We start from the raw sequence: 26,678 nt of genomic DNA, 5'->3' as shown, positions 1-26,678 counted from the left end.
ATCCAGTCCCGGGTCTACTGTCAGACATACCGCGAGCATCCTTGGGTATCATACTGCTGGCTGCAATTTCTGGGATTTACCAAGAAAGACGTGTAGACTGCAAGTTGGTTGAGGGCACAAGCAGAAGCTCATAGCCCTGAAATTCAGTGGAAGTTGGCACACTGAGACAATGGAGGGAAAGACAAATGAAAGCAGAGTGCCATCCCCTAGGACTGGGCTAAATCTCAATCCCTGGATTCAACTGGTGACTGACCAGAGTTACTTTGTGGCTTTTTGTTTGTTTGTTTGCTTGCTTCTAAGTCCTGAGGTTCAATATAAGATGGAAACCAGAACTGGCTCTTTGATTAGGATTAAGAAAAGAATAAAAGTGACTGGCCTATCTGTTGATCAAGTTGAACAAATCAGATGAAGATGTCTCTCTTAGATGTTTTCTCAGGGGTAAGAGAAACCTGGCATAGGATATGCAATTAAATCAAGTAACAAAAGAAGGAAGGTTTTTAAGAAAAAGCGAGAGGGGGGAAACAAAACAAAATAAAATAAAAACCTAGACCAAAAACAGCACTATGAAGACACAGATGCTCTCCAGGATCTTAAAAAATACTAGCAGAAAATTAATTGGCTTTTAAAAATCGCCTCCGGTAATTTCAAATTAACAATGGCATGGATGCACTGCTGCTCCACAGATCCAGCTCATGGTTCCAATGCAAACAGAAGTGTCAAAAGCAGAGAAAAGAAGTCAAGGAGAGCAGCTGCATCTGTACACCACCAGAAATCAAAAGTAGATTACAGTTAGAACCAGAAATTGCTTCTAATTGTAAAACAAAATCACGGTCCCACATCAAATAACGGTCCTCAAATAGTGACATCAAAAACCATAAAGGTGTCAATTGTGTTTAATGGGTGTCATTTATCCGCCAGGCTCTATTCTAAGCATATAGACTCAGGAATCCTCACAGCAGGATCCTTTAAAAACAAAGTTAAAACTATTATTTTATAAAGGAAGAACAAGAAGGAAGTAACTTGTCCACAAGTACAATGTTTAGAAAGCATCACCAACAGTGTGACCTCAGGGATGAGTCTCTGAGGTGGTACTTCCCATCCAAGAGGCCACAGTGGTGACATTTTCATCCAGCTCTTACAGCATACCTATTGAGATGCTGCGATAGAATGCAAATTTTTTTAAAAAATATTTTATTTAAAGAGTAAGCGAGAGAGATAGAGAGGGCATGAGTTGGGGGGGGGGGGTGGAGGGGTGTGGAGAGAGGGAGAAGGAGAGGAAGCAGATCCCTTGTGGACCAGGGAGCCCAACATAGAGTCCTGGGATCATGACCTTAGCTGAAGGTAGACACTTAACCAGACTGGGCCAACCAGGTGCCCCCAAATGCAATTTTTTTTAAAGGCCAGAGTTTCAAGCTTATTTTCAGATTTAAACTAAAAAAAGAGAGACGCCTGGGTGGCTCAGTGGTTGAGCGCCTGCCTTCTGCCCAGAGCGTTGTCCTGGAATCCCGAGATCAAGTCCCACATCGGGCTTCCTGCATGGAGCCTGCTTCTCCCTCCATCTGTGTATCTGCCTCTCTCTCTTTCTCTCTCTCTGTCTCTCATGAATAAATAAATCTTTTTAAAAATTTTAAAAAATAAACTAAAAAAGAAGTTCCTAATTCTGTCCGCAGGGAAACTGTTCTACCCTGTTCTGGCTCTGCTACCTGCCTCCATCCTTCCTTTTCCATTAGGGCTCATCATGAGTGCACATCATGGTGCCAAGAAAAGGGGTTCTCACCCACTGGTGACTTCCAGTGAATATAACAGATGTTCAGTAAGTGACCACTGAACTGAATTCATTCAGCTGAACAAAAAGAAAAGCCCAAGGAAAAGGCAAAGCAAGCACCACACCTTGGAAAGAGGAAAAAATAGTCACAGGTTCTGAAATGAAATCCCCTGGCTCCAGTGGTAAGAGCGTGTGATCCATCAGACCCTTCCACCGCCGCGTCTGTCTCACACTCACCGGAGGCTCCGGGTTCTCATCTTAGCTACATCCTTCCTCCCCTGTGAGTGGGGTTGGGCGGCAGCTTCAAAGGAAGGGAACTAGGTCACAACTAATCGCGGTCCCTTCCCATCTGGATTGTTCTCCCACACCTTCCTGGCTCTGGCTCGGGAGACGGAGAGAAGGCTGGAGTGGAATGTAACTCTCTACCTGTACCTCAGCGGTAAGGCCAACATGCAAACTCTCAAGAAGGCGTGAAATTAGCCCAGCTTGTCAATCAGGGAGCACAGTTGGACTCTGGCTAAATTCTATCAAATGGAAAGGGGAAGGAAACTTTTGAAAATTAAACTGAATGAGGAACCTTTTCCTCAGGGCAGGAAAGGTGCTTCTAATTGACTTCTCACTGGAGAGCAGCAGGTTCACCCGGGGCCCCAGGGCTTACTCTTCTGGAAAAGGAAATGAGAAGGTGGGCCACAGGCCACCCCGGCCAAAAACACACTCACATAAATGCTACAGAATTAATTTGTCAGCAGCCTGCTAATAAGGAGCATCACACACCCAACAACCTGTGGTTTGAATTTCCAAGAGATATTTTAACTATCATTAGCTCTGAGGCCTCTCATGATGGCTATGGGGTGGCCATGGTGCAACCATGCTAAAAAAAAAAAAAAAAAAAGTGTAAGTGGCTCTTAAAAAGAAGAGAGACATAAATGTAAAAGAAAGGGACAAGCCCCCACAGAATTTGGGGCCGCATGCCCTGTGGCAATACTGGCTTGGTCTCCATCCCCCAAAGCTGTCCTGTCACCTTCTGACAGAGAGGAGAGGCGCCTGAGTCTCACATGAAAAATTATGGTAGAAGTATGTCATTAGCTTCAAAATGGAGACATTCTCTTTCCTGTAAGGTAGCACCAGGGAGCTGTTATTAACTATTGGTCAAACAGCAACAGCACACCAAAGTGTACACTCTCTGAAATCAGCCAGCACCCATTTCACAAGCCCATAGGGCTGCTTTTGTCCATAAAGGGAAAGCCAGCTTCTGATTCCCTATTCAGTTCTTCCCCTGTACTTGTCCTATATAGTCTTAACTCTACCCCATGCCCTCAATTTTCTTCAAGGTAAAACAGAAATCATCAAAGTACATAACAAGCTAATTCCATGTGGCCTATAGAATGTCCTGCTACCCTTAAAAAAAAAATCTGCTATTTAAACTTCAGGATAGAAATGAAAATAAAGCTCAGTTAAAAAGATTTTTTTTAAAAAAGAGTAAAAGTTAATAACTCAGCTTATAAGCAAATAGCTAACTCAGCCAAGAAACACATGAAAAAGATGCTTGAAAAAAAAGAAAAGAAAAAGATGCTTGATATCACTGATCATTAAGAAAATGCAAAGCAAAACCACAATGAGATAGCATTTTGCACCCGTTGGCAGGGCTACGAGGACAAAACAGAAAACAAGTGTTGACAAGGATGTGGAGAAACTAGAACCCTTATGCGTTGCTGGTAGGAAGGTAAAACGGAGCCATCACTTTGGAGAAGTTTGGTGGTTCCTCAGAAAAATAAAAAAACAATTACCATATGATTCAGCCACTCCACTTCCGGGTGCACCAAAGGAACCGAAAGCCCTCAAAGAGTTCTGTGCACATCTATGTTCATAGAGGCATTATTCACAATAGCCACAAGATGGAAGCAACCCAAGCGTCCCATCAACAGTGAGTGGATAAGCAAACTGTGGTAGATAATACGATGGAATACTACTGAGCCCTGAAAGGGAAGGGGATTCTGACACATGCTGAAACATGGATGGATCATGCTAACTGAAATAAGGCAGTCACCAAAAGGCAAATACTGTATAAATTATACGTATGTAAATAGTGAGAGTAGTCAAAATCAGGGAGAGAAATCAGAATGGTTGTTTTTTTCAGGGGCTGGAGGAAGTGGGGGAATGAGGAGTCACAGTTTACTGGGCAGAGTCTCAGGTTTGCAAGATGAAGTGTTCAGGTGTTGGATGCTGGTGAGGGTTGTAGAGCAACACCAATGTCGTGGATTCCCACTCACCTGTGCACTTAATGGTCACGATAGCAAATTTTATGTTACATGTATTTCACTAGATCTTTTTTTTTTTTTAATCGGGGGAAGAAAACATAAATAGCTCCATCCACTTGTTTTTTTTACCCCTCAAGGAAAAAAAGAAAAAAATTGCCCTATTTAGGGACAGGGGAAAGTAATGAAGAAGGGAGCCACATATCTGCTACATAGAAACAACACACGCCTCTCACTCTTCAGATTCCAGGCTTTGCTGCAAGACTGATCAACCACATCTTCTCGTACCCCAAAGCCAAAGAAGTGACTCACCTCACTGAGGTAAATAAAAAAAGAGCACGTGGACCCATCCACTCCGTAGTCTGCGTAGCAGGGATCCGAGCGCCACATGTCCTTCATCCACTGAAATGACAGGAACCCGGTAAGGACATCGATGAGCAGCCCGCAGGGGTACGAAGGCCAAGGAGGGGCGCATGGCTCAGACTGGGGCCTGGGGTTCAGTGTCATTCCCAGATGATCCACAGGGAGACTCTGGCTTGAGATGGGCCTTAGCGGAGGTGCTCGGGATAGAGCAAGGCTGCAAGACCATAAAGCCCAGGACAAGCAGTGGCCAGGGGACTTTTATGAAGAACGACTGCCTAAGGGGACCCTTGCAGCAAAACCCCTTCTCCCCACAGAGCTACCATTTCACGAGCTCTGGTACAGGGCCTGGAAGAGAGAATGTGGATGCAGGTGTGCAACCTGCGCCTGGCACGCGCGAGTCCCAAACAGGATCCATGCAGATGTTTCCGGGGTTGGGCCTCACCACCCTAATCATATATTGGAACCGAGACTTATCTCGGAAAACTACTGAGCAGGGGAATGGTCTCCTTAAGGGCAGGCCCTATAGAGTGGATTAAAAAAAAAAAAAAAAAAAAAGAAAAGAAAGAAATGTTAAGAGTGAAAGAGTGTCCAAGTGTCTCTGGTTACTCAGCAGCGAATGCTAATGTGACATTTAAATCACAATCTGGAGACCTCATGGCAGGGGCCGGGGGACTGGGAGAGAGGGAAGCTGGACCCTACATAATGGCAGCCCCTTGTCAACGGCCCTTGAAGAATCACCTGCTGGAGGCTGGGAACGCCAGGGGAAGGCAGCTTCAAAGACACAGCAGGCGCCCGAAGCGGCCTGGGCTCTTTCTGTCTGACCAGTTAGAGCCATTGTTGACTAACCCCATGGAGTTGGCATAAGCAGACACGAGTTGTCATGGCCACAGCCCCAAACTGGCAGGGTGGAGGCACCCCTTAAATGACTTCCTTGCCATCGTATGGCTGGGGAGTGACAGATAATACTTCTGGCTTACCTTGATTTTCCCCTCGCAGTGGGGGTAGCCATCCATAGGAGGCAATACACATTTTTCTTGAGCTCCATTAATGATATCTGTAAAGATGAAAGAGAACAGAGGATACCATCAAGTTTGTGAAACACAAACCTAACATCCTTGCAAGCAAGGGGCAGGGAAAGAAACAGAAAAAGGAAGTCTACGCTGGGAACCAGGCTTGGACCCCTGGAACCCCTCCAGCTGGCCACAGGTCAAGTCGGTCTGCAGTGAGGATCTGACCCAAAGACAGCCCGCCTGCTGGATGGCCAGAGACCTACGATGCCTGTGGCCTAGCTTGGAAGGGTGAGCAACACCAACCAGATTGCTTGCATGGAAATTTGCAACTGGGCAAAAGAAATCAGACAAACAAGACCAGGAAATGAAGCCACGGGACTGGGAGGGACCACCGTGCCAGGCTATGCAGACAAATTGAGGTCAGGAGCAGCTTCAGGACATGTGCTTGAGCTGAGCAGCCAGCTAAAGACAGGCAAACGGAACCGGTGTGCAGAGAAGCAGAAAGCCACCACACATGTCTGCGAGGTGCAGCTTCTTTTGGACCTGGTTCTTAAATTTCTGCGAAGATCTCTTTACTGCTTCAAATATGTCCTTCTATTACTTAGCTCAAGTGGATTCCTATTCCTTTTGACGACAGAGTCAAAAGTAAAAAGAATGCCATCAAAGCGCTTACTGTTTAGTAGTGGACAACAGAAAAATAAGCAAACCACTGAACACCAGTATAATAGACACCCACTCCCGTCTCTAGGCTTGAAGCAGGCTTCCTAGGTCTAGTGACATGTGAGCTAAGATGAGAAGATGAAGCAGGAGTACATCAGGCAAAAGGGGCAAGGTAGAAATGGTGTCCAAGGAACCGGGGAGGCTCCAAATGCAGGGACACGCTGAGTGGGATGCAGAGGTGGGAGGTACGGGGCGGGGGGGGGGGGGTCAGACAGGAGATCACGCAGGCCCCAAACTGGAAAGGCCTCCAGCAAGTGCCCTGATAAAGACTTTTACTCTTTTTTTTTTAAGATTTTATTTATTTATTCATGACACACACACACACACACACACACACACACACACACACACGGGGCGGGGGCAGAGACACGTGTGGCAGAGAGAGAGGGAGAAGCAGGCTCCATGCCGGGAGCCCGATGTGGGACTCGATCCCGGGTCTCCAGGATCACACCCCAGGCCCAAGGCCATGCCAAACCACTGCGCCACTGGGGCTGCCCCAAGACTTTTACTCTTTAAGCAAAGTGCACGGCGGAGCACTGAATGTTTTTTTTTTTTTTTTTTTTTAACTGAATGCTTTCAAGAAGGGAACAGTTATGCTCAGGACTTATGTTTAGGAATGATCATTTCAGCTGGAATCTGGGACAACTTCTAAACCTACATGCTTCTCTTTGGGGACCAACAATATTTTCCAGGCATGCTTGGAAAATGTCACCATTACTTACTGCCAACAGTTTTCTATACAAAGTGCTAATGAGAAATTAGATCCCAAACTACAGCATCATTTGACAGTGGTGTTTCAACGACATTGGTGGCTGCTGGGGTTAAACCAGAAACTGTACCTGTCCGTGAAAATTAGTTCTTCTGTCAGTCTGAAACAGATTCTTCACCTCTCAGCGTTTTCATGAACATTCTACCCGCCACTTGGATAACTAGAGCATAAAATCTATACCCTCCTTATCACGGATTGCAGGCAGTATCATTTAGTAGTTAACATGGAAGATACTTAGCTTGTCAGAGCCTCTGTTTCTCTGTCTGTAAAACTGAAATAAGTGCATCTCTGTTTCATCCAGCTCTTACTCGGCAAGTTAACATTCGTAAAAAGCCTGGTCTGGCACTCCCAACAGCAGGCTCATAGACCATAGTAGGTGCTTAAAAAGTTGGTATTTGGGATCCCTGGGTGGCTCAGTGGTTGAGCGCCTGCCTTGGGCCCAGGGCGTGATCCTGGAGTCCCGAGATCGAGTCCCACATCAGGCTCCTGCATGGAGCCTGCTTCTCCCTCTGCCTATGTCTCTGCCTCTCACTCTCTCTCTCTCTCTCTCTCTCTCTCTCTGTGTCTCACGAATAAATAAATAAAACCTTTAAAAAAAAAAGTTGGCATTTGCTATGTAATTCCACACAACTTACACTCAGTATATCTAAGGGAGCAGTATTTTGAAAGCACAGGTCTTCTGGAAATGCATTCTCCATGTTTTTGAAATGAATACAGGCTTGACGCAGTGGATCTCCCCAGAGCACCCCTGCCCCTTCTCTCACACTTGAAGGGGACAGTGAACTCCAGAACACACTTACAGATGCTTCACTAAAAAAACAGAGATGCTTTTCAATGACTGCTGAGCCTGTTTTTGTTTCTGTTTTTGCGTGGCAACATTTACCATGCAAATAATCAGCACACGGGTTCCAAGAACATAAGTAGGGTCTGAGACAGCTGGGGGTCGGGGTAATCAGGCATTTAAGGCAATGCTTAGGGAGATATGCCCCCATTCCTTCACATACTACAAGCACTATTCTATTTCCAGACATTCAGAGCCAGAATTTATGGGAATTAGAGACTACAGAGTTGGAGTGTGGTGGTGTGGGGTGAAGAGAAATCAGTGGGTGGTAAAATAAACCAGTAAGTCCATGAAGGCCTGCCATTAAAGCCTGGTTGCTGACAGTGTGGGGCCTTTTCATAAAGACTTTCAAGGAATAACAATGTGTTATGCCAAGGGTTGGCAAACCTTTTCTGCAAAGGACCAGAGAGTAAATATCTGAGGCTTGGCAGGGCACACACACTGTCTCTGCCACAACTATGCCACTCTGGGTTGTAGTAGGAAAGCAACCACATATAAAAGAGAATGAATAGACATGGCTGTGTCCTAATAAAACTTTATTTACAAAAACAGACGCCTCCCCTCCCCCATTCTGCTATACTAAGAGAGTCTCAAGATGAGGATCGTAGTTTCTGCAAAGACCTGTTAAAATGGCTTTTTGGAGGACACCTGCAGGCATTCCTCTGCCCCTACCCTGTGCCCACCTGGTTAACAACCCTCTTAAAAACCCAGTTCAAGATTTGCCTCTGGAAGAAATAGGCCTAATCCTTCCTTACCAATGCCAAACCAGCATTTAGTTAGGATTTAGTGCTGCCTTCCTGCTCCCATTTCTCCCAGGGCAGTGAGCAATCCCATTCTCTCCTCCACATGGCTCATCTCTCGCTCTGGGATGTGAGGATGTTGCAGGAACATTCCATCTCCCCGCCCCATCGCCAGGCACTCAGTAAGTCCTGGCTCACAGAAAAAATAAGTAAGTCCTGCTCCAACTCCCCTGATGGACTCTCCAGCTCCGAGAGAACTAGACTGAGCACAGAGATCTGGGCTTGACCAGGGTTTTTCCTTCTCTTCCACCTGGCAGTCTGTCAGCTAACCCAACAGGGTTCTCTCTGCAATTCCATTAATTTATGACAAATTTTCTCTCCATTCAGTTGTCACACAGTGAGGAGTAAACAATGATGTCCAGAAGTGGAGTTGAAACACTTAAGGCTCTAGGGTAGGAGGGATCTGTGAAAGGGGGAAATAGGAAGTGCCGGCCTTTCCAGGGCGGGGTGAGCTGCTCCCTGAATCTGACCACCAGTAACCTGCCACCAGTAAACTGAGCATGACCCTCCCAGTTCCGGAGGAGTTTCCGCACATCTCAGAGGGCAGCTCCCCATTTTCTTGCCATCAGAATGATGGAAACTCACTAAATAATGTCTTCATTAGTCTGTGTACATAGACTAATTTGCTACCTGAAGAAGACCCTTCAATCTACGGTGGGTTAAAAAATAATATTCAGGTCAATAAAGGTTAATGTTACTCCTTTTGAGGGGAGACCTAGCTTGCTGTACATTAAGCCCCTTCAAAAGGTGACCAAGTTCTGCTACATATTGTTACTAGAAGCTTCTCCTTGCCATTCATTCACCTGAAGTTCTACCAATATCTTTTTTTTTTTTTTTTGGAATGGTGAAAGTACAAAGGTTGGTGGGCGGGTGGGAGAGATGTTAGCATGAGCAAAGAAGCTCAGCACTTCCTGCTGTTCAGAATTAGTCAATCGGAGGACAAACATTATATGGTCTCATTCATTTGGGGAATATAAAAAATAGTGAAAGGGAATATAGAGGAAAGGAGAAAAAATAAGTGGGAAATATCAGAAAGGGAGACAGAACATGAAAGACTCCTAACTCTGGGAAATGAAACTAGGGGTGGTGGAAGGGGAGGAGGGCGGGGGGTGGGGGTGACTGGGTGATGGGCACTGAGGGGGGCACTTGATGGGATGAGCACTGGGTGTTATTCTGTATGCTGGCAAATTGAACACCAATAAAAAATAAATTTATTAAAAAAAAAAGAGAGAGAATTTAGTTTCATCTCCCACCCTCCCGAACCAGCCCAAGTTGTGTTTTTCACCAAAAAACTTCATCTCTGCACTGATTCTACGGCATTGTCAGCCAGGTATAACACAGAGGGCAGACACCTGGGTAAGAACATTCTGTTGTTTTATGGACCAGTCACCTGGACCCACAAAGTCAGCAGGGGCTCGAATATCGGTTTTAACCTAAGAGACCACTTTTCTTATGATCAAAGATGCTTATGACTCAGAAAGAACACACGTGCAGGAGGAACAGAAGCGACAAGAGAGCTCATGAGCACACACAACGCGGGTGTGGAGTCAGGTTCTCCCCAAGGGGCCAGTCCCCATATATGCACACATGTTGCATGCAACGGGCATGCTGTTGCACACATGCAGTAGCAGAACATGCTGAGAAAGACAGTGGTGTTTTCAATAAATATTTGGAAGCGACAGAGACAAACGGATATGGAACTAGACACCCAGAGAATTTTTACTCATGCTTCCCCCACCTCTGAGGAAGGAAGGACAGAGCAGGGAGGACAGAAGCCAGTGGTACAGACGGGCTCAGAGACCATGAGAACAGACAGAGGTGGAGCGGGAAACGAAGGTGGGTGATAACTTCTCCTGAAATATTACCTGCCTTTCTAAGGGGCGGACACATACATGATCACGTTTCATATTAACCACACTCTCCTGCAAAGGAAGGCAGTTAACTCATCTTACAGCTTAGAAAGGAGAAATTCTAAAGTCCTCAGCATCTACCTTGCAACTCAGCCCACAGTCACCAAGAATGTGCTGCCTGCCATGTGCTGAAATGTCAAGGCTGTATCCCTGCAACAAGACACAGTCTGTGCCCTCACGGAGCTCATCCCGGCATGGGGGGAGAAGGGATCTCACACAGCAGAGCTAGACACACATTAGTGGAGCCCCCTGGGAGGCAGGACGGCCCCCTCCGTGCTGTGGCCCAGCACCCAACACGGCACCTGCCACATTGCCAGCTCCAGAGTATTCTTTTAAGCAAATGAATGAGCAAATATTACAAAGGGGTGAAAACCTCAAGTTCCAGGGGAAGGAAGAGGGGAGAAAGTAGTACAGAAGACTGGGGGTAGGAGATCCTCATTCAGTATCACTGCACCAGGATTCAAAGTTCTGGATTACACATCAACAGAGCTGCAGGGGATTTGCATCTGACACCAGGAAAAATGGCAGGAAGGGGTGGCAGGGAAAGAAGATTCCTTTCTGATGCAGGGAGGGCACGTGGCCTATCCCCAAGTGAGTTACTGGTGTTCACACCTTACTGGCATTTAAAAGGACTGGCTGTGGTTTTGTGATATAGGATCTGAAAGTGTCCTATGTGAAGTGTCTTGATGTATTTTAAGTCAAATACAAGATCCACTGGGTACCGTACAGAGATATCTTTATGTTTGAGCCACCCACTTCAACATACCTACACGGAGAGGCTGTCCTGTGTGTTTTTTAAAACATCATCAACTGTTAACTGCAGCCTCAGGAAACACCCACCTATACTAACGGATTTAAAGTTAATGATAACTATTCCTTCCTGTTGCACAAAAGAGATCTAGAAATTTAAAAGGGAGGGTAGGCTGTAGCCAGGTGCCATCCTTAATCCCTACTGTATCAATGCTTCTAGGTAGCACTGCCTGTAAGAAACCTGAGTCCCTGGATTCTGGGCAATGAGAATGAGGTGGAGGGGAGAGCAGGAGAGAGAGAGAGAGATGAAGAGGTGTTCATATGGCTCCACACAGAAGATCGTTATTTCAAAGTGAAAGCTGACCCTAGCAAGGAGCTTCCTCTGTCAAGGCTCACTTTTCCGTGGATGAATTATAGCAAAGAGGACTAGTGTTGGAAATGGCCCTTCTTTTCAAGTGTGGAACACACTTGTAGAACACTACTGTTCACGCTGTACCTAAAACTGAACATGCATCTGACAGGTAAAGGATGATTCCCTCATAGTGACTTCACAGGGAGGGAGAGAGAAAAGAAAGAAAGAAAAATAGAATAGAAAAAAAAATAGTAAGTAGGTTTAAAAAAATAATATTTCAGAAACCTCAACATGACCACCTGCCCACTCCAGGAAGGTTTAGGGGACAGAATAAGGTCAGTCTCCTGGTCCAGTTCCTTCGCCAGCAGCTTAGATGACCATCATCATGAACAAGGAGGGTTCAATTCCACCCGAAGGCACCCCACACGTATTTCCTCTCAAAAGATAAAGGGTCTCCAGTGATTGTATTTTGTGTGCAGGACAAGGGAGCATTTCTCTCAGAACATCTGATAAGAGCAAGAAGGCCCCGTTGTCAGATGGCCCCTGCAGAGCACCCACGTGTACGTGCCGCTGGTCCAGCTGTTGTGCGCCAGGTGGGAACCAACTCCATCTCTGCACTCGGCCTGGACACTGGATGCTGGAGACGAAGCTCCTGCCAGCACTTCCATCAGCTGGCCTGGCTTCAGGAGTTAATAGCAATAAATCGGACAGAAATCAGCCATGGTGAAATATAATCTCCCATTAAAAATGACCTCACCAGTCATTCTCAGCTTGGCAAATATTCATTTAGGGCCATTTTACATTTGCATTATAAAAAACAGTGATTTAATTTCTATAACTGTGTTGTTTCAGTCCCAGGGTTCAGAGGAACAGGAAGCTCTCTGCCCACCAAAAGGAGCGGGGACCAACGATGGGTAACAAGTTCAACTCCCTCACAGATCCCCGGGGATAGATACTGGGCACCTTGAAAAGAATTGTTTGTATTTTGTTTTTTAACCTAGGAAGCTAGAAATACAATCACTGTATGAAAAATGTTTAAGGTTGCAAGGGATTTGTGAAGCCCTGTTAGCAGGGTTGACTTCTTCTGATTCATAAAATCAAGGTTTACAGAAATGAAATGCTCTATTCATTCACTGGTGAAAATGAAAATTCATTAAGTATCTCCCATATACAAGGCATTCTGCACGTTCAACCCAGGCCTCTGTCTTCTAGCCAAGATGATTTCCACCACACTCTTTGTAGGTATTAAAATGCACACCACTGGGGTGCCGTGGGTGGCTCAGTTGGTTGTGCATCCAACTCATCCAACTTTTGGCTCATGTTGTGATCGCAGGGGTCATGGGAACCAGCCCCACACTGGGCTCTGCACTCAACAGGGAGTCTGCTTATCCTTCTTCTTCTGCTCCTCCCCCTGCTCTCTCTCGCTCTTACATACATACATACATCAAATCTTAATAAAAAAAAAAAACACACTACTACCATCACCACCACCTTCAAGTTCTGCATGGGTAATCTCAAGAGTCCATTCTGAAGGATAAAATGACAAATTCTCACTCCCTCTACAGCTCCAAGGACTTTGTGGACTTGCTAAGTACCTGAAGCTACAATATTACCCATGTACAAATACTCTGGACATACCAGAAGTCAATGAAAAAATCGTATTCAAAGTACAGTTTCTCCATGTACTTTTCAAGAATGGAACCAATATGTAAAAAGAATGAAGTTGTAAGGACTAAGGAAACACAGTATCACGCAAATAACCCTAGATTATTTATGCTTCCCTTTGTCATGCCCTCTTTCTCTCTCTTTTTTTTTTAGCAGGATTATCTGCCAAATAAAGCTTTTAAGTCAGCATTAATAAGGTTTTCTCTGTTCTTGGTGAACCAGAATTATAAAGGGGAACTAGCCTTAAGATTTTCAGTATGAGGGGTGCCTGGATGGTTCAGTCAGTTAAGCATCTGCCTTCTGCTCAGGTCATGATCTCAAGGTCCTGGGATACAGCTCCACGTGGGGTTCCCTGTTCCGTGGGGAGCCTGCTTCTCTCTCTCCCTCTGCTGTTCCTCCTGTTTATGCTCTCTCTCAAATAAATAAATAAATTTTTAAAAGATTTTCAGTATGAGAGGCAGAGTCTATAAGAATCTCTCTCTCTCTGTCTCTCTCTCTCTCTCTCTCTCTCACACACACACACACACACACACACACACAACCTACATTCTGATAACCCCCCAGGAATTCCTATAGATAAAAACATGTCAGGTTCCTAGGAATGTTCAGGCAAAAGAAGGTGGTTATCACACACCTAGGAGCACATATGCACAGTAGGCAGAAAACCTGCCACTCACTAGAAAAAGAAAGCTTACCATCGGTAGCCATCAGGGAAACACAAATCAAAACCACAGTGAGATAGCACATCAATATCACCTCCAGGGAAAGAGCCATCATCAAAAGTTCAGATAGAAACAAGTGTTGGCAAGGATGTGCAGACATCAGAACCCTCAAACACTAGCAAGTGGGCATCGAAAATGGTGTGGCTACTTTGGAAAACGGTCTAGAAGTTCCTTAGAAAGTTAAAAATAGAGTTACCGTCTGACCCAGCAATCCTGCTCCCAGGTATACAACCCAGAGAAATGAAAAGGATCTGTCCACACAAATTATATACAAATGTTCACAGTCACATGATTCACAAGAGCCCAGAGTGGGGGCAAAACCCAAACATTCATCAACTAATCAATGGATAGATGAAATGTGTCATATCCATGTGACTGAATATTACTCAGCCACAAAAAAGGAATGACATATTGATTCATGCTACAACATGAATGAACCTTAGAAACATTAAACTAAGTGAAAGAAAGCAGTTGCCAAAGATGGCATACTATATAGTTTCATATATATGAAACATCGAGAAGAGGCAGATCTAGAGAGAGAAGGAGATGAGAAGTAGATGAGCGGTGGCCTGGGGCCGGGGGAAGGAGAGGCTGGGAGCAGGGGGATGAAAATTAACAGGATCTCTTTCTGAGGTGATAAAAATGTTCTAAAATTGACTGTGGGGATGTGGTTGCACCAGCCCGTGAATATATTCAAAGCCACTGAACTGTGCACTTTAAAAGGGTGAACTGTATGACATGTGGATTATTTCTCAATAAAGCTATTCCAAAAAACCACACAGACAAAAATAAAGCCTGCTACTGGTTCATTCAACAAAATCCTGCACATATACAAACGTCTGTAATGCTTTTAGTTCCTCCCTCAGCAGTACACAGAGGGCCACAAAGCCACTTTTACCTTGTGGGAGTGTAGAACATTAACTAAAGCTTGCACACTTGCACGCCAGGAAGAGTAGTTAACACGCGGTGCAACACAGAGTAAGTTCCAGCAACACAGCCCACGGATGCGCAGGCAAGGAGAGGAGGAAGCGGTACTTCTCAGCCCATCTGCCAGGACCTCCCAGATCTTGTCGCCCTTCACACCACTGTGACAATCTGGAGTGGAACACTTGGCCACCCTGTTGGGGCCTCTCGTGCCTTCCATTGGGACTATGCTCAGGCCAAGGAGATGAGAGAGGAAATGACAGGCAGGCTCCAACTTCAGGACAATCTGCCTGGCTGCATCCGTAGTTCTGACCCTCTTCCTGTGGCCTGGTAGATGGATGTGCCATGGCCCAGCCACACGGGGAATCGAGAATCTTGAACCTTGGGGCAGGCCTGGATTGCTTGCTACTGGGTTTATTGAGTCAAGGACACACCACCCTGTCTCCTTCGAGCACTCCCTTGAGCACAATGAGACTCCTCTTGGGTCTCTTTGTTACAGCAGCTTAGTTTGTATCTGAAGTTATCAGAACAAGTGGGATTTCAGTTGGCATTAAAGGACAAGCAGGAATACCCAGGAGGGGGTTTGAGAGCTAAGCACACAGAAGAACAAGAAAAGCAATAGCCAACACAGACACAGCACCAACTACACCCTCCTGTCATTCATGCCCATGCATTATCTCACACATCCTCCTCCCAGGAACCCCAGACAATGCACATTATCCCCCATTTCATAGAAGACACTGGGGCCCAGAAAGATTAAGTAACTTGGCCAAGGTCACAGAACAAATTGGCCCTCCTTGCCTCTCTCTGCACATCAAAATCACTTGGAGAGCTTTTAAAAAGGTACCCCACCCTCCCAAGATTCTGATTTAAATGGTCTGGCCAGTGATTCAGCCACTGCCCTTTTTTCTGCTCCCCTCACCTCGGGTCATTCTAAATGGGCAACCGCAGTGAGGAACCAGTCAACAGCAAATGTTAAAATAAGGTAGGGACATGGAACACAAGGAAAGGTCAGAAATGGAAAACAGGTTTTTTATCTTCTACTGCAACTCCCAGAGTGTTCTACTGAGAAAGCAAGTCCACCTCCAGTGGCTAAGTGTAACCAATCAATCATCACTGTCTGTGAGGGTACAGAGAGCAGAGGGGGGCCCAGGTGGCCAAAGCAGAAGACTTGGGTAAGAAATAAGGTTGGAAAGGTTATACTACACGTCATACTACAAAGTCGTGAATTCCAGCTAAGGTGGCTACACACACTTGTGTAGCTGGGTAGAATGGCGTGGGAAAATAACTGAGAGCCTCTGAGCAGAGAAGTCACAGGCTGAAAAATGTGAAATCCAAAAACAACAACAACAACAAAAAAAAGGCATTAGCCAGCCACAGTTGAAAGATAAAAATTTGACCAAATGCACTTTAAAAGATGCTACTGCAGAAAGGCTTCATGAATAAAGTTGATACCTAAAGTAAGACATCAAGGAGTCAAAATGTGTTTTTCGCTGGTCAGAAAGCTCGAGATACTATCCAACACAGTCTATAAATATAGTCGGCAGTGTTCCACCCCTTCTTTTTGTTGATAGTGGCTTCTAATGTCTTTCTTAATTTGCCCCTGAAAATGCCATTTCCATTTAATTAAACTTTCACTGGCGCCTAGTTTGTAAGTAAGTGATAAATCCTTTGCAAACTTTCACATGTCTTTCCAAGAGGATGGTACATCAGGTGCTAAAGTTATAAAGCTATAAAAATCTGTCCTCTCTCATCTTCAAATAGTAGATCAATCCTCCCACAAAAGGCTATCTCTCCTCCTGGCCACCATGCTGGATGCCCTCTCACCATGAAGCAACTAGAGGTGGCACAGTAAAGCATTCCAAGAAAGAGCAGCACTTTGGTGCACTGCTTTTTTCAAGGTTTTGACCACACCCAGCCCTAGCTGTGTCCACGGTAGAAAAAGGTGAGTACAGACTTTGTACAGTAAAGGGCAGGGCAGGAAGGGTCATCTAAGAGACCTCAGCAGAGATTACCCCTCTGCCACTGACCAGCTGGACAACCTGGCCAAGTGGCTAAACCATCCTGTGTCTATGTTTCCTCAGGCAATAAACACAGTCAACAAAACCTCCTACATCTGGCTTATCATTTCTGCACCAGGTGTTCATCAACGGCTTCATATAACCCTCAGAGTGACCTTCAAAGTCGAAAGTGGAATGCTGAGGGCAAGAAAGTCATGAGAAAGAGAGACTGCCTCCAGCACACTGAAATATTCCGTGCTAGCTCTCATTTGCACAACTCGTCTGTTTTGCTCAATATGTATACTTGTCCTACTGTCTGTATAGGTTTTGTGTCTGTGTTGCCCGTCTTGGATTCATTTTATGTCACAATGTTTGGGGGGGTGTGAGATACAGTCAGCGACTAAAATGCTTTAGATTTATGGAAGGAAAAAAGTTCAAGTCTTTTTAAATAAATAGCACAACAGCATATATTATATATTCTAATAGCTCTGAGATTAGAAAATAAAACTGAGTTTGCAATATGATTTGGATAATCAGAGTTCTTTTTACGCATAAATCTACATGTATTCATCTCTATGTAAATGCCATATTCTGTAAGTTTATACTTAATTTCTGCTTTCATTTCTCCTGCAACAAAAATCTTCTTCAGCATTTTAAGTAATGATATAAGGGACATTGAATATCACACATGGGTTTTATATATATATATATATATATATATATACACACACACACACACAGTTATAATATTATAATAAATGGGCATTAATAGTCACTAAACTGTTGTATAAAATGCTAGTTTTTTATACAACAAAAACAAAAGAAAGAAAAAAGAAAACATTGGTGTCATAGTCCCAGAAAAAAAGTTTCTATATATAATATTTTTCAAAATAAGACAGTATTGACAGCTTTTGATGCATCCTCAGTTGTCAATTTATGTTTAAGAAAATACACTGGGAAGTTGGTGGCAGTCATTAAAAATTCAAGATTATACTTGAAAAACTGTATCAAATTCTCAAGTTGGGTGTCTATGCCCATTTTTACACCTATTCTTTTTCCAATAAACAGGGTAGGGCACAGCCTTTCTTCCCTTGTCTTCCTCTCACACGGGGTTTACTGGGAGAGGAAAAGAAACCTAATGCTCCCATCTCCAGGAATAGCAGCTTGCCCCTGGGAGGTGGAGCACTCACCCCTCTCTTCATCCCCACAGGTGATTCCATTCTTCTTCTACAGCAGTTGACTTAAGCACACACATTTCTGACTATTTCTCTCAAATTGCCAAAGGTGCTTGGAGTTTGGATGTTGTTAGGAAACTAGAGAAACATATACACAGTGTGCGTGTGTGTGTGTGTGTGTTTCTTTGCTGAAACTAAAGGAGGACAGAAATACACAGTTACTGTGGGAGATGGGCTAGGCTATTTGAATTGTACAAACTGTCAAAGATAGATAGGTGTGTTATTTTCACATCACACAATGCCCCTTTCTCGAAGCGCCTGTCACAAGCCTTTATGCAGCTGCTAGTAAAAGACAGAGATTCTAATTGGCCACCCAAGATATCTACAGGCAACAATGAAGTATTTTGATTATTCTTTTAATAGGAGATCAAGGTAAATGTTTGTTTTCACTCCCTCATACAAACCAAGATTTACTTGCTTTTTTTTTTTTTTTTTTTTTTTTGGTGACTTGGTTATAGCCCTGCTTCTCCCAATTTAGCATGGAAAAATAAATTTTAAGTTAATTTAGAATTAAGATGACACCCTGATAATAAGCTTTTGGTGCTGGAAAAAGAAATCAAAACTCAATAAAAAAAAAAAAAGAAGCTAAAGTCCCAGAATACTGAGAACACAAACAGGTACATCAAACCCTTTGGTTTAAGTCTGAAGACAGATTGAGAGCTTGAGAGCTGCTTAATTTTGGGGTCTCATTTGATTTATTCAAAGTTGCATGAAATCCATTAGCCCACTGGCATGAAACCTACAGGCTATGCCTACTGGATGCCTGCTTGGCTAGAGATGTATCTCAAAAACCAGGCTGTCTTCTAACTTGATTCCTTTTAACTTTCCTCGCCCCTAGCAGGTTTTTCTTCCTGTGGAAAGGAAATCTGCCTGGTGTGAAGACCATGTAAATTTGGACACTGATACCTAGCGTATGAAATTGAGAGAGCAATGTACTTATTCTTAAATGTTGTGTTACTCTGAAATGCTATTCATCTACTCAATAGAAAAGCCTAGTAAATACGTGACTGCAGCTTCCTTTTAGTATGAAACACATAGGTTTTGAAACTACTGGGCAGTTGTTTCAGGAAGTAGTCTGTTCCTAGACTGGAATTAGTTTTTACATCAGTCCTTGGAAGGTTCTCATCCTCTGCTGGTAGGATTACTACCTGGAGATCTCCTTCAGAAGGCCTATCCCACCAGGCCAGTATCCAAAACAAACTTCACTCACTCACTTGCTCCCTGCCATGGTGTCCAGGGCAGAGGGGAGAGCACACTCTCCTTACCAACCTAGAAATGGTGTTTATCGTCTTTAAAGCAAGAAAGAGCTGGCATAAATACCCAGGGGCGGGGGAGTGTCAGAGCAGTGAAAGGAAATACCTCAAACGGTTTGCTGGCCAGGGCAGACTGTTCAACTGCTTAACTTAGGCAAGAACTATATGATCAATTTAATTTGGGATTTGTTATTAAAAAAACTGAGAACTTCTATATTGGCAATGACAGAGAAGCTCCTACTGGCATAATCTTTGTACAGATAATACTTAGAACAAGACAATGAAGAGAAGGAATAAAAGAAGGCAGTCAAAGGAATTTGATGCTTAAAACAAGTGAACTGCACTGCACTGGATAAGATCCACATTTATATGGTTTTGCCCATGAGGAGGACTCTTTGGGTGGTGGGAGCTAACTAGAAGGTAAGCAAAAGGCTATGCTTTGGGATTAAGTTTGGGCAACCAGGTAGCTAGAAATTGAGATAGGATATTCCCCAAAAAGAAGGAACCAAAAAGGAGCCCTAAAATCTGCACATAGACTACCCTGCAATCCTTGCATGACCCCCTAAAGTTCTAAAGGTATACAAAGATTGAGCTGCTGTTCATTGCAGGGGAGTCTGGATTTAAATGCTAACAATGCAGAGAGGTTTGGTTACATTTCAGGTCTTCCACTGAAACCCCAGAAAGTCCTCCCATCAGCCTCAGGACTTAATACTTCCTAGGACTAGGACAAAAAGTGAAACAGACACACTCAACAAACCTGACCTTATCAAGCCTTGGTAAGTTCAAGGTAGTAAGTCAGTAATTTAACTGCTGGCTAGAACAAAAATCAACACTTCTCAGAGGAAGATAACAGAACATGGACACTCTACAACATATCATTATCACGTCCAATATATAATAAAGAATTATACAGGCATAGGGAAGGAGAATGTGAACCAAAGTCAAGAAAAGCAGTAAACAAAAAATATATCCCAAGACGATAATAATGTGGCAATTGACAAACTAAAGCAGCTAAGTCCTACTTAAAGTAGGACTAAAGACAAAGAAAGGAACACCTTTTTCTTTTTAAAAAAGAAATTTCAGAATTGAAAAAGATCATTATCTAAAGTGAAAAATGCATAGAATGGAATTAACTACAAATTGGAGATGCAAAAGAAGGATCAATAAACTCAAAAAAACAGGTATTATTCAATCTGAAAACCACACAAGATTGAGGAGAAAAAGTGAGCAGGGTGGGACAACATCATGTAGCTTAAACTGTTTAAACATATGTTCAGAGGTAGAAAAGAGAGAAAATGAGGAAGAAAAATATTTAAATAACGGTCATTTTCCAAATGTGGTGAGAAACATTAACTTCAGATCCAGTATCTCAGTGAACCACAAGCAATATAAAGACAAAAACAATTAAATTTCTCAGCATCACACTGCTAAAAGCCAAAGATAAAATGTTGAAAGCAGTCAGAGAAAAATGAGACATATTACATGAAAGGGTACAAAGACAGAAATGTCACTTGACTTCTCATCAGAAAAAGATGAAGGACAAAAAAAAAAAAAAAATCAACAAAGAAACAGTGTTTCTGAAGTCTTCAAAGAACATTACTGCTAAAGAACTAGAGTTTTCTACCACCAGTCTCTATCCTTGCCCTTGAAAAATGCCAGCCCCCCAAAATGCCATTTTCAGATAAGTAAATGAGAGAATTCACCACCAGCAAGCAGTCCTGCATGGCAAGAAACAAAAAAGTCCTCCTTGTTGTAAGGGAAACGTCTTCAAACAGAAATTTATAACTGGAGAAAGGAATGAAAAGCATCATGAATGTTAATATGGGGGTAAATATAAAAGACTATCATTTTTTCCTTCTCTTAATTTATCAATTGACTAATGTGAAAGTCATAATAGGGTATAATGAGGTTTAAAACATTTGTAGATGTAAAATATTTAATAATAGTACAAAGGATATAGGATTAATGGGATTAAGCATAAACTGGAATATTAACCCTAGGTAGACTGTGATAAACTGAAAAAGTCTATCGAAATCTCTAGAACATGTAAAAGCTACAGTACAGAGGCCAAACCCAGCCCACTGCTTATTTTTGTATAAACTTTACTGAAATACAGCCATGCCATTCATTTATGCATCATCTACAGCTGCTTCTGCACTAAAATGGCAGAGTTCAACACCTGCCACAGAGATCACTGGTCCACAAAGCTATAATATTTACTACCTGGTCACTTACACAAAAAGTTTGTCAAACGCTTTCCTATAGAGTCCTTTGGTCACTTTTACTATTCACAGATTTTTTTAGGGAGGGGAGAGGTGTATCTAGGAGGTGGACTAGTGATGATTTACTTCCGCCCAAATCTCTTTCATTTCAAGGCAAGGGCCTCATCTTCTGTAGAACATCCACAACCCAAGGTCAGAGGCAAAAAATAAAAACACAAGGGTGTCACTCTGTTGGCTTGGGCTCCAGTTGATACTTGTGGGTTCTAGCAGGTTCTTACTTACCCTCGCTACTTGGCTGCCTGGCCTGTGGAACAGGAAGCTCCAGGGTCAGACACAAAGACTTAGAGAAACTGTTAAACAAGCTCCCATTATTGTGTAAGGTCAAAGCCCTTTAACAAATCCCTTAATATACACAGTAGGGTGTGCATATACTTGCACACACACATACCCACACACATCCTCTCCAAGTGTTCTACTTCTCTGATTTAATCCTGAGAGACAAATTAATAAAGCCAAAGCTGGTTCCTTGAAAAGATGAATAACATGTATAACCTCTAGCAAGAATGATCATGAAAAACAGAAAATACATGAGTAATATTAACAATTAAAAGAGAGATGTTACTGCAAATCCTACAGATGTTAAACGAATAAGAGAAAATTATGAACGACTTATGGGAATATGTCTACTGCTTAGAAGAAATGATGGGCTTGTGTATTTCTGGCAGTATTCATATCAGTCCAAAACTGGAAATGACTCACATGTCCATTATCAGGAAAACAGATCAATTATGCTATAGTTATAAAGCAGAATATTATTCTGTGATTTTAAAAATCCTGATATAGGCAGCACCATGGATGAATCTCAAGAATAGGAAGGAAGCCAGACACAACAAAATGTTTATACTACAGGATTTCATTTTTATGTAGCTCAAGAACAGGTAAAATTCATCTATGGTGATAGAAATCAGAACAATGATTGCCTATGAGAGGATGGAGACAGAATGGAAGGAGGCATGAGGGAACATTCTGGGGTGATGAATACGTTCTGTATCTTGCCTGCAGTGCTGGTTTTATAGATGTACACATTTATCAAAACTCATCAAATGGTACACTTAAGATCTGTGCCTTACATTATATGTAATTTTGCTCTCACATAAAAATTAAGCTAAGTTGCTTTAAAAATGTACGCTTTCTCTGTGACTGAGGAATACAGATGAAGAAACATTATTTTCCTTTGCTAATCTCCCTTTATTAACCCTTTGCCAACCACCTTCAGAAAGAAAGGCTCTCCAATATGCATCTTAAAGCACCTCAAATATTCGTACCTTCAGTGGCCTTCATATTACCTGTTTTGCTGTGGGCTGAGTGTGCTGGGGGCTCCCTCAGTTTACATTGGTTACAAAAGTACAGAGAGAACCGACATTAAACCTTTATTCTGGAAACTGGAATCTCAGAGTTAAGTACAATCTGTTGGTAAAGTGTTTTTCTCAACTACTGACTACATCGAGGTGTCCCTTATTTGGAGTGGATTAGTTAATTGAGTATTTAAAGTGCTCAGCCTGAAGCTGAATAGGAATTTAAATAACAGCCTTCACTCTAAAATGTAGCTGCATGTGTACAGGAAGAGTCAGCTGTCCTAGGACATAATCACCCGGAAGACACAGAGCAAAGGTTGTGATTTCATTCCTCCCTGTCTGTGGCCTTTGACAGAAATCACTTGACTTCAATTCATCATATGCAACCCTGATTTCTCCGACTGTCTGTAGGACGTGCTTCCTTCCTCTCAAACTAAGCTCCTAAGTAAGTACTGAAAAGGGAAGACAGTTTGTCTAAGTGAGGGAAATAGGAGTAATTATGAATTTTTCATTTTTCAGCAATCAGACAAAGGTTAACAAAGACTAGGGAATGGTTACTCCTGCAAAAGTTACGGTGAACAACCAATACTGTGAGGAATTAATCTTACTTTACTTCCACTCTGTTCACCAGACCACAGGTACTAGTTTTTTTTTTTTTTTTTTTTTCCAGGTACTAGTTTTATAGTAACTTTTGCCTTACAGATCAAAAGGTAATCACTATACATCACTCCACCAAGAGAAAGGATAAAAACCATATGATCATTTCAACAGATGCAGAAAAAGCATTTGACAAAGTACAACATCCATTCATAATAAAAATCCTCAAAAAAGTAGGTTTAGAAGGAATATACCTCAACATAATAAAAGCCACATATGAAAAATTCACAGCTAACATCATTTACAAACTCAGAGCTTTTCCCTTTAGATGAGGAATAAGAAAAGGATGTCCACTCTCACCACTTTTATTCAACCTAGTGCTGAAGTCCTAGCCATAGCAATCAGACAACAAAAAGGGAATTAAAGGCAACCAAATTTGTAAGAAAAAGTAAAATTCAGTATTTGCAGATGACACTATATAAAGAAAACCTTTTAGACTCCACCAAGAAACTACTAGAACTGGGGCATCTGGGTGGTTAAGTGTCTGACTGGTATTGGCTTAGGTCGTGATCTCGGGGTCCTGAGATCGAGCCCCACATTGGGCTCCATGCTCAGCACAGAGTCTGCTTGGAAGTTCTTTCTCCCTCTCTCTCCACCCCTCCCCCTTTATCTCAAATAAATAAATCTTAAAAAAAAAACACTACTATAATTGATCAATGAATTCAGTAAGGTTGCAGGGTACAAAATCAATATACAGAAATTTATTGCATTTGTATAGACTAATAATGAATTGGCAGAAAAAGAAGTTAAGAAAACAATCCCATTTACAATTGCACCAAGAATAAAATACCTACGCATAAGCTTAATCAAGGAGGAGAAAGACTTATACTCTGAAAACTATAAAAGACTGTTCAGACAAATTGAAGACAACACAAATAGAAAGATTTTCCATGCTCATGAATTGGAAGAACAAATATTGTTAAAATGTCCATAACATTTAATATTGTTAAATGCCCCACATATTTAATGCAGTCCCTATCAAAACACCAACAGTACTTTTCACAGAACTACAACAAATAATCCTAAAAGCTGTATGGACCCACAAAAGACTCAAAGAGCCAAATCAATCTTGAAAAAGAAGAGGTATCACAATCCCAGATCTCAAGATATACTCATGGCTGTAGTAGTCAAAACACTGTGGTACTAGTAAAAACCAGACACATAGATGAATGGAACAGAAGAGAGAGCCCAGAAGTGAACTCACAATCATGGTTAATTAATCTATGACAAAGGAAGGAAGGACGAATTCAGACTACTTTCTTACACTATATACAAAAATCAACTCAAAATAGATTAAGTACCTGAATCTGAGACTTTAAATCATAAAATCCTAGAAAAGAACACAGAACACACAGAGAAGTTTCTCTGACATTGGCCATAGCAATATTTTTCTAGATATGCCTCCTCAGGCAAGGGGAACAAAAACAAAAATAAACTATTGGGATCGTATCAAAATAAAAAGCTTTTTCACAGTAAAGGAAACCATCAACAAAACAAAAAGACAATCTACTGAATGGAAGAAGATATTTGCAAATGATATATTCTATAAGGGGTTAATCTCCAAAACATATAAAGAACTTATACAACAACACAAAAAATAATCTGATTAAAAATGGGCAGAAGTCATGAACAGGTATTTCTTCAAAGAAGACAACCAGATGGTCAATGGACATATGGTAAGATGCTCAACATCATTCATCATCAGGGAAATGCAAATCAAAATCACAATGAGGGATCACCTCATACCTACCTGAATGGCTACAATCAGAAAGACAAGAAACAAGTGCTGGTGAGGCTGTGGAGGAAAAGAAACCTTCATGTACTCTTGGTGAGAATGCAAGATGGTGCAGCCACTGTGGAAAACAGTATGGAGGTTCCACAAAAGATTAAAAATAGAATTACTATATGATCCAGGAATTCTACTACTGAGAATTTATCCAAAGAATATTTATTCAAAAAGATATATGCACCCTATGTTTACTGCAGCATTATTTATAACAGCATAGTCAAAGTATGGAGGCAATCTAAATGTCCATCAATTGATAAATAAATGGATAAAGAAGGTGTGTGTGTGTATATGTATATATACACATACATACATACCATTGACTATTACTCAGCCATAAAAAAGAATGAAACCTTGCCAACTGTAACAGATGCATCTAGAGTATAATGAGAGTATAATGCTAAGCAAGACAAGTCAGTCAGCAAAAGACACATGCCATATGATTTCACTCGTATTTGGAACTTAAGAAATAAAACAAATGAACAAAAAATAAAAAGAGATAAAGGGGGGGAAGGATGAAACAGGTGATGGGGCTTAAGAGGACATGTACCATGATGAGCGATGAACAGAACTGTTGAATCACTATACTGTACACTTGAAACTAATAGAACTCTATGTTAACCATAACTCGAATTAAAAAAAAAAACAATTAAGTGATAATAAATTATAAAAGTAAAAGCCAGGATTCTAGCAACATAAAAAAAAATAAGTGTCTCATTTCCCGGAATGAAACTTCTTAGAATCACAAAAGTAAGACAAGATTATTATTAAAGATAATAAAAATTTTATAAAGTAATCACTAATGATTTAATTATATGACAAAAATTGCATGATACCAGATGGAGAGAAATTCCCAGAGTCCCATGGATGGCACAGAGAAAGCCAGGAAGGAGTATGCTGAAAAAAGACAAGATTTATGTGTTCCAGGGGTGAGCACTTGCTATAGGAAGGGGACACTGCCTAAGGGTATTTTGGTCACACATTATGAGGTCAGATAAAGATAGCTTTGAAGAGGAAGCCTTTTTTTTTTTTTTTTTTTTTTTTAATGGAGCCTCTATATACCCGCTCTGAAATTTTTTAAGGAATAAAAGATGAGAGAGGAGATAAATATTAGATGTTTATCTAAATATTATCTCAATACTAGATAAGAGAGGGAAAGAATTTCTATGAGTTCTTTTAGATTTTCCTCTTGTTTGGCTTGGCCCTACCACTGTGGAGTCAGAAGAGAGTACGCAACTACCCTTTATCAATCCTTGTAGCTTTTAATGCTGAAATAAGATCCTGATTCGGATACAACCCATTTTTCAAAATAAAACAAAATCAA

At 42.1% G+C, this 26,678-nt stretch overlaps 1 protein-coding gene across 6 annotated transcripts in view; it reads right to left on the bottom strand.

Annotated features, from left to right (window-relative positions):
* MGAT5 (alpha-1,6-mannosylglycoprotein 6-beta-N-acetylglucosaminyltransferase) overlaps positions 1-26,678 on the bottom strand; it is a 339,881-nt gene that overhangs the window by 137,151 nt on the left and 176,052 nt on the right. For all 6 annotated transcript variants that reach the window (XM_072789000.1, XM_072789001.1, XM_072789003.1 and 3 more), the window contains 2 exons: positions 5,361-5,437; positions 4,333-4,422 (listed from right to left, as the gene is read on the bottom strand). In XM_072789000.1, the coding sequence (XP_072645101.1) occupies positions 4,333-4,422; positions 5,361-5,437 (167 nt within the window). The remainder of the gene's footprint in view (positions 1-4,332; positions 4,423-5,360; positions 5,438-26,678) is intronic.

The sequence above is a fragment of the Canis lupus genome, chromosome 20 (genome assembly GCF_048164855.1).
Source record: "Canis lupus baileyi chromosome 20, mCanLup2.hap1, whole genome shotgun sequence".
Classification (NCBI taxonomy): Eukaryota; Metazoa; Chordata; class Mammalia; order Carnivora; family Canidae; genus Canis; species Canis lupus.
This window is presented reverse-complemented; position numbering and strand designations above follow the sequence as displayed.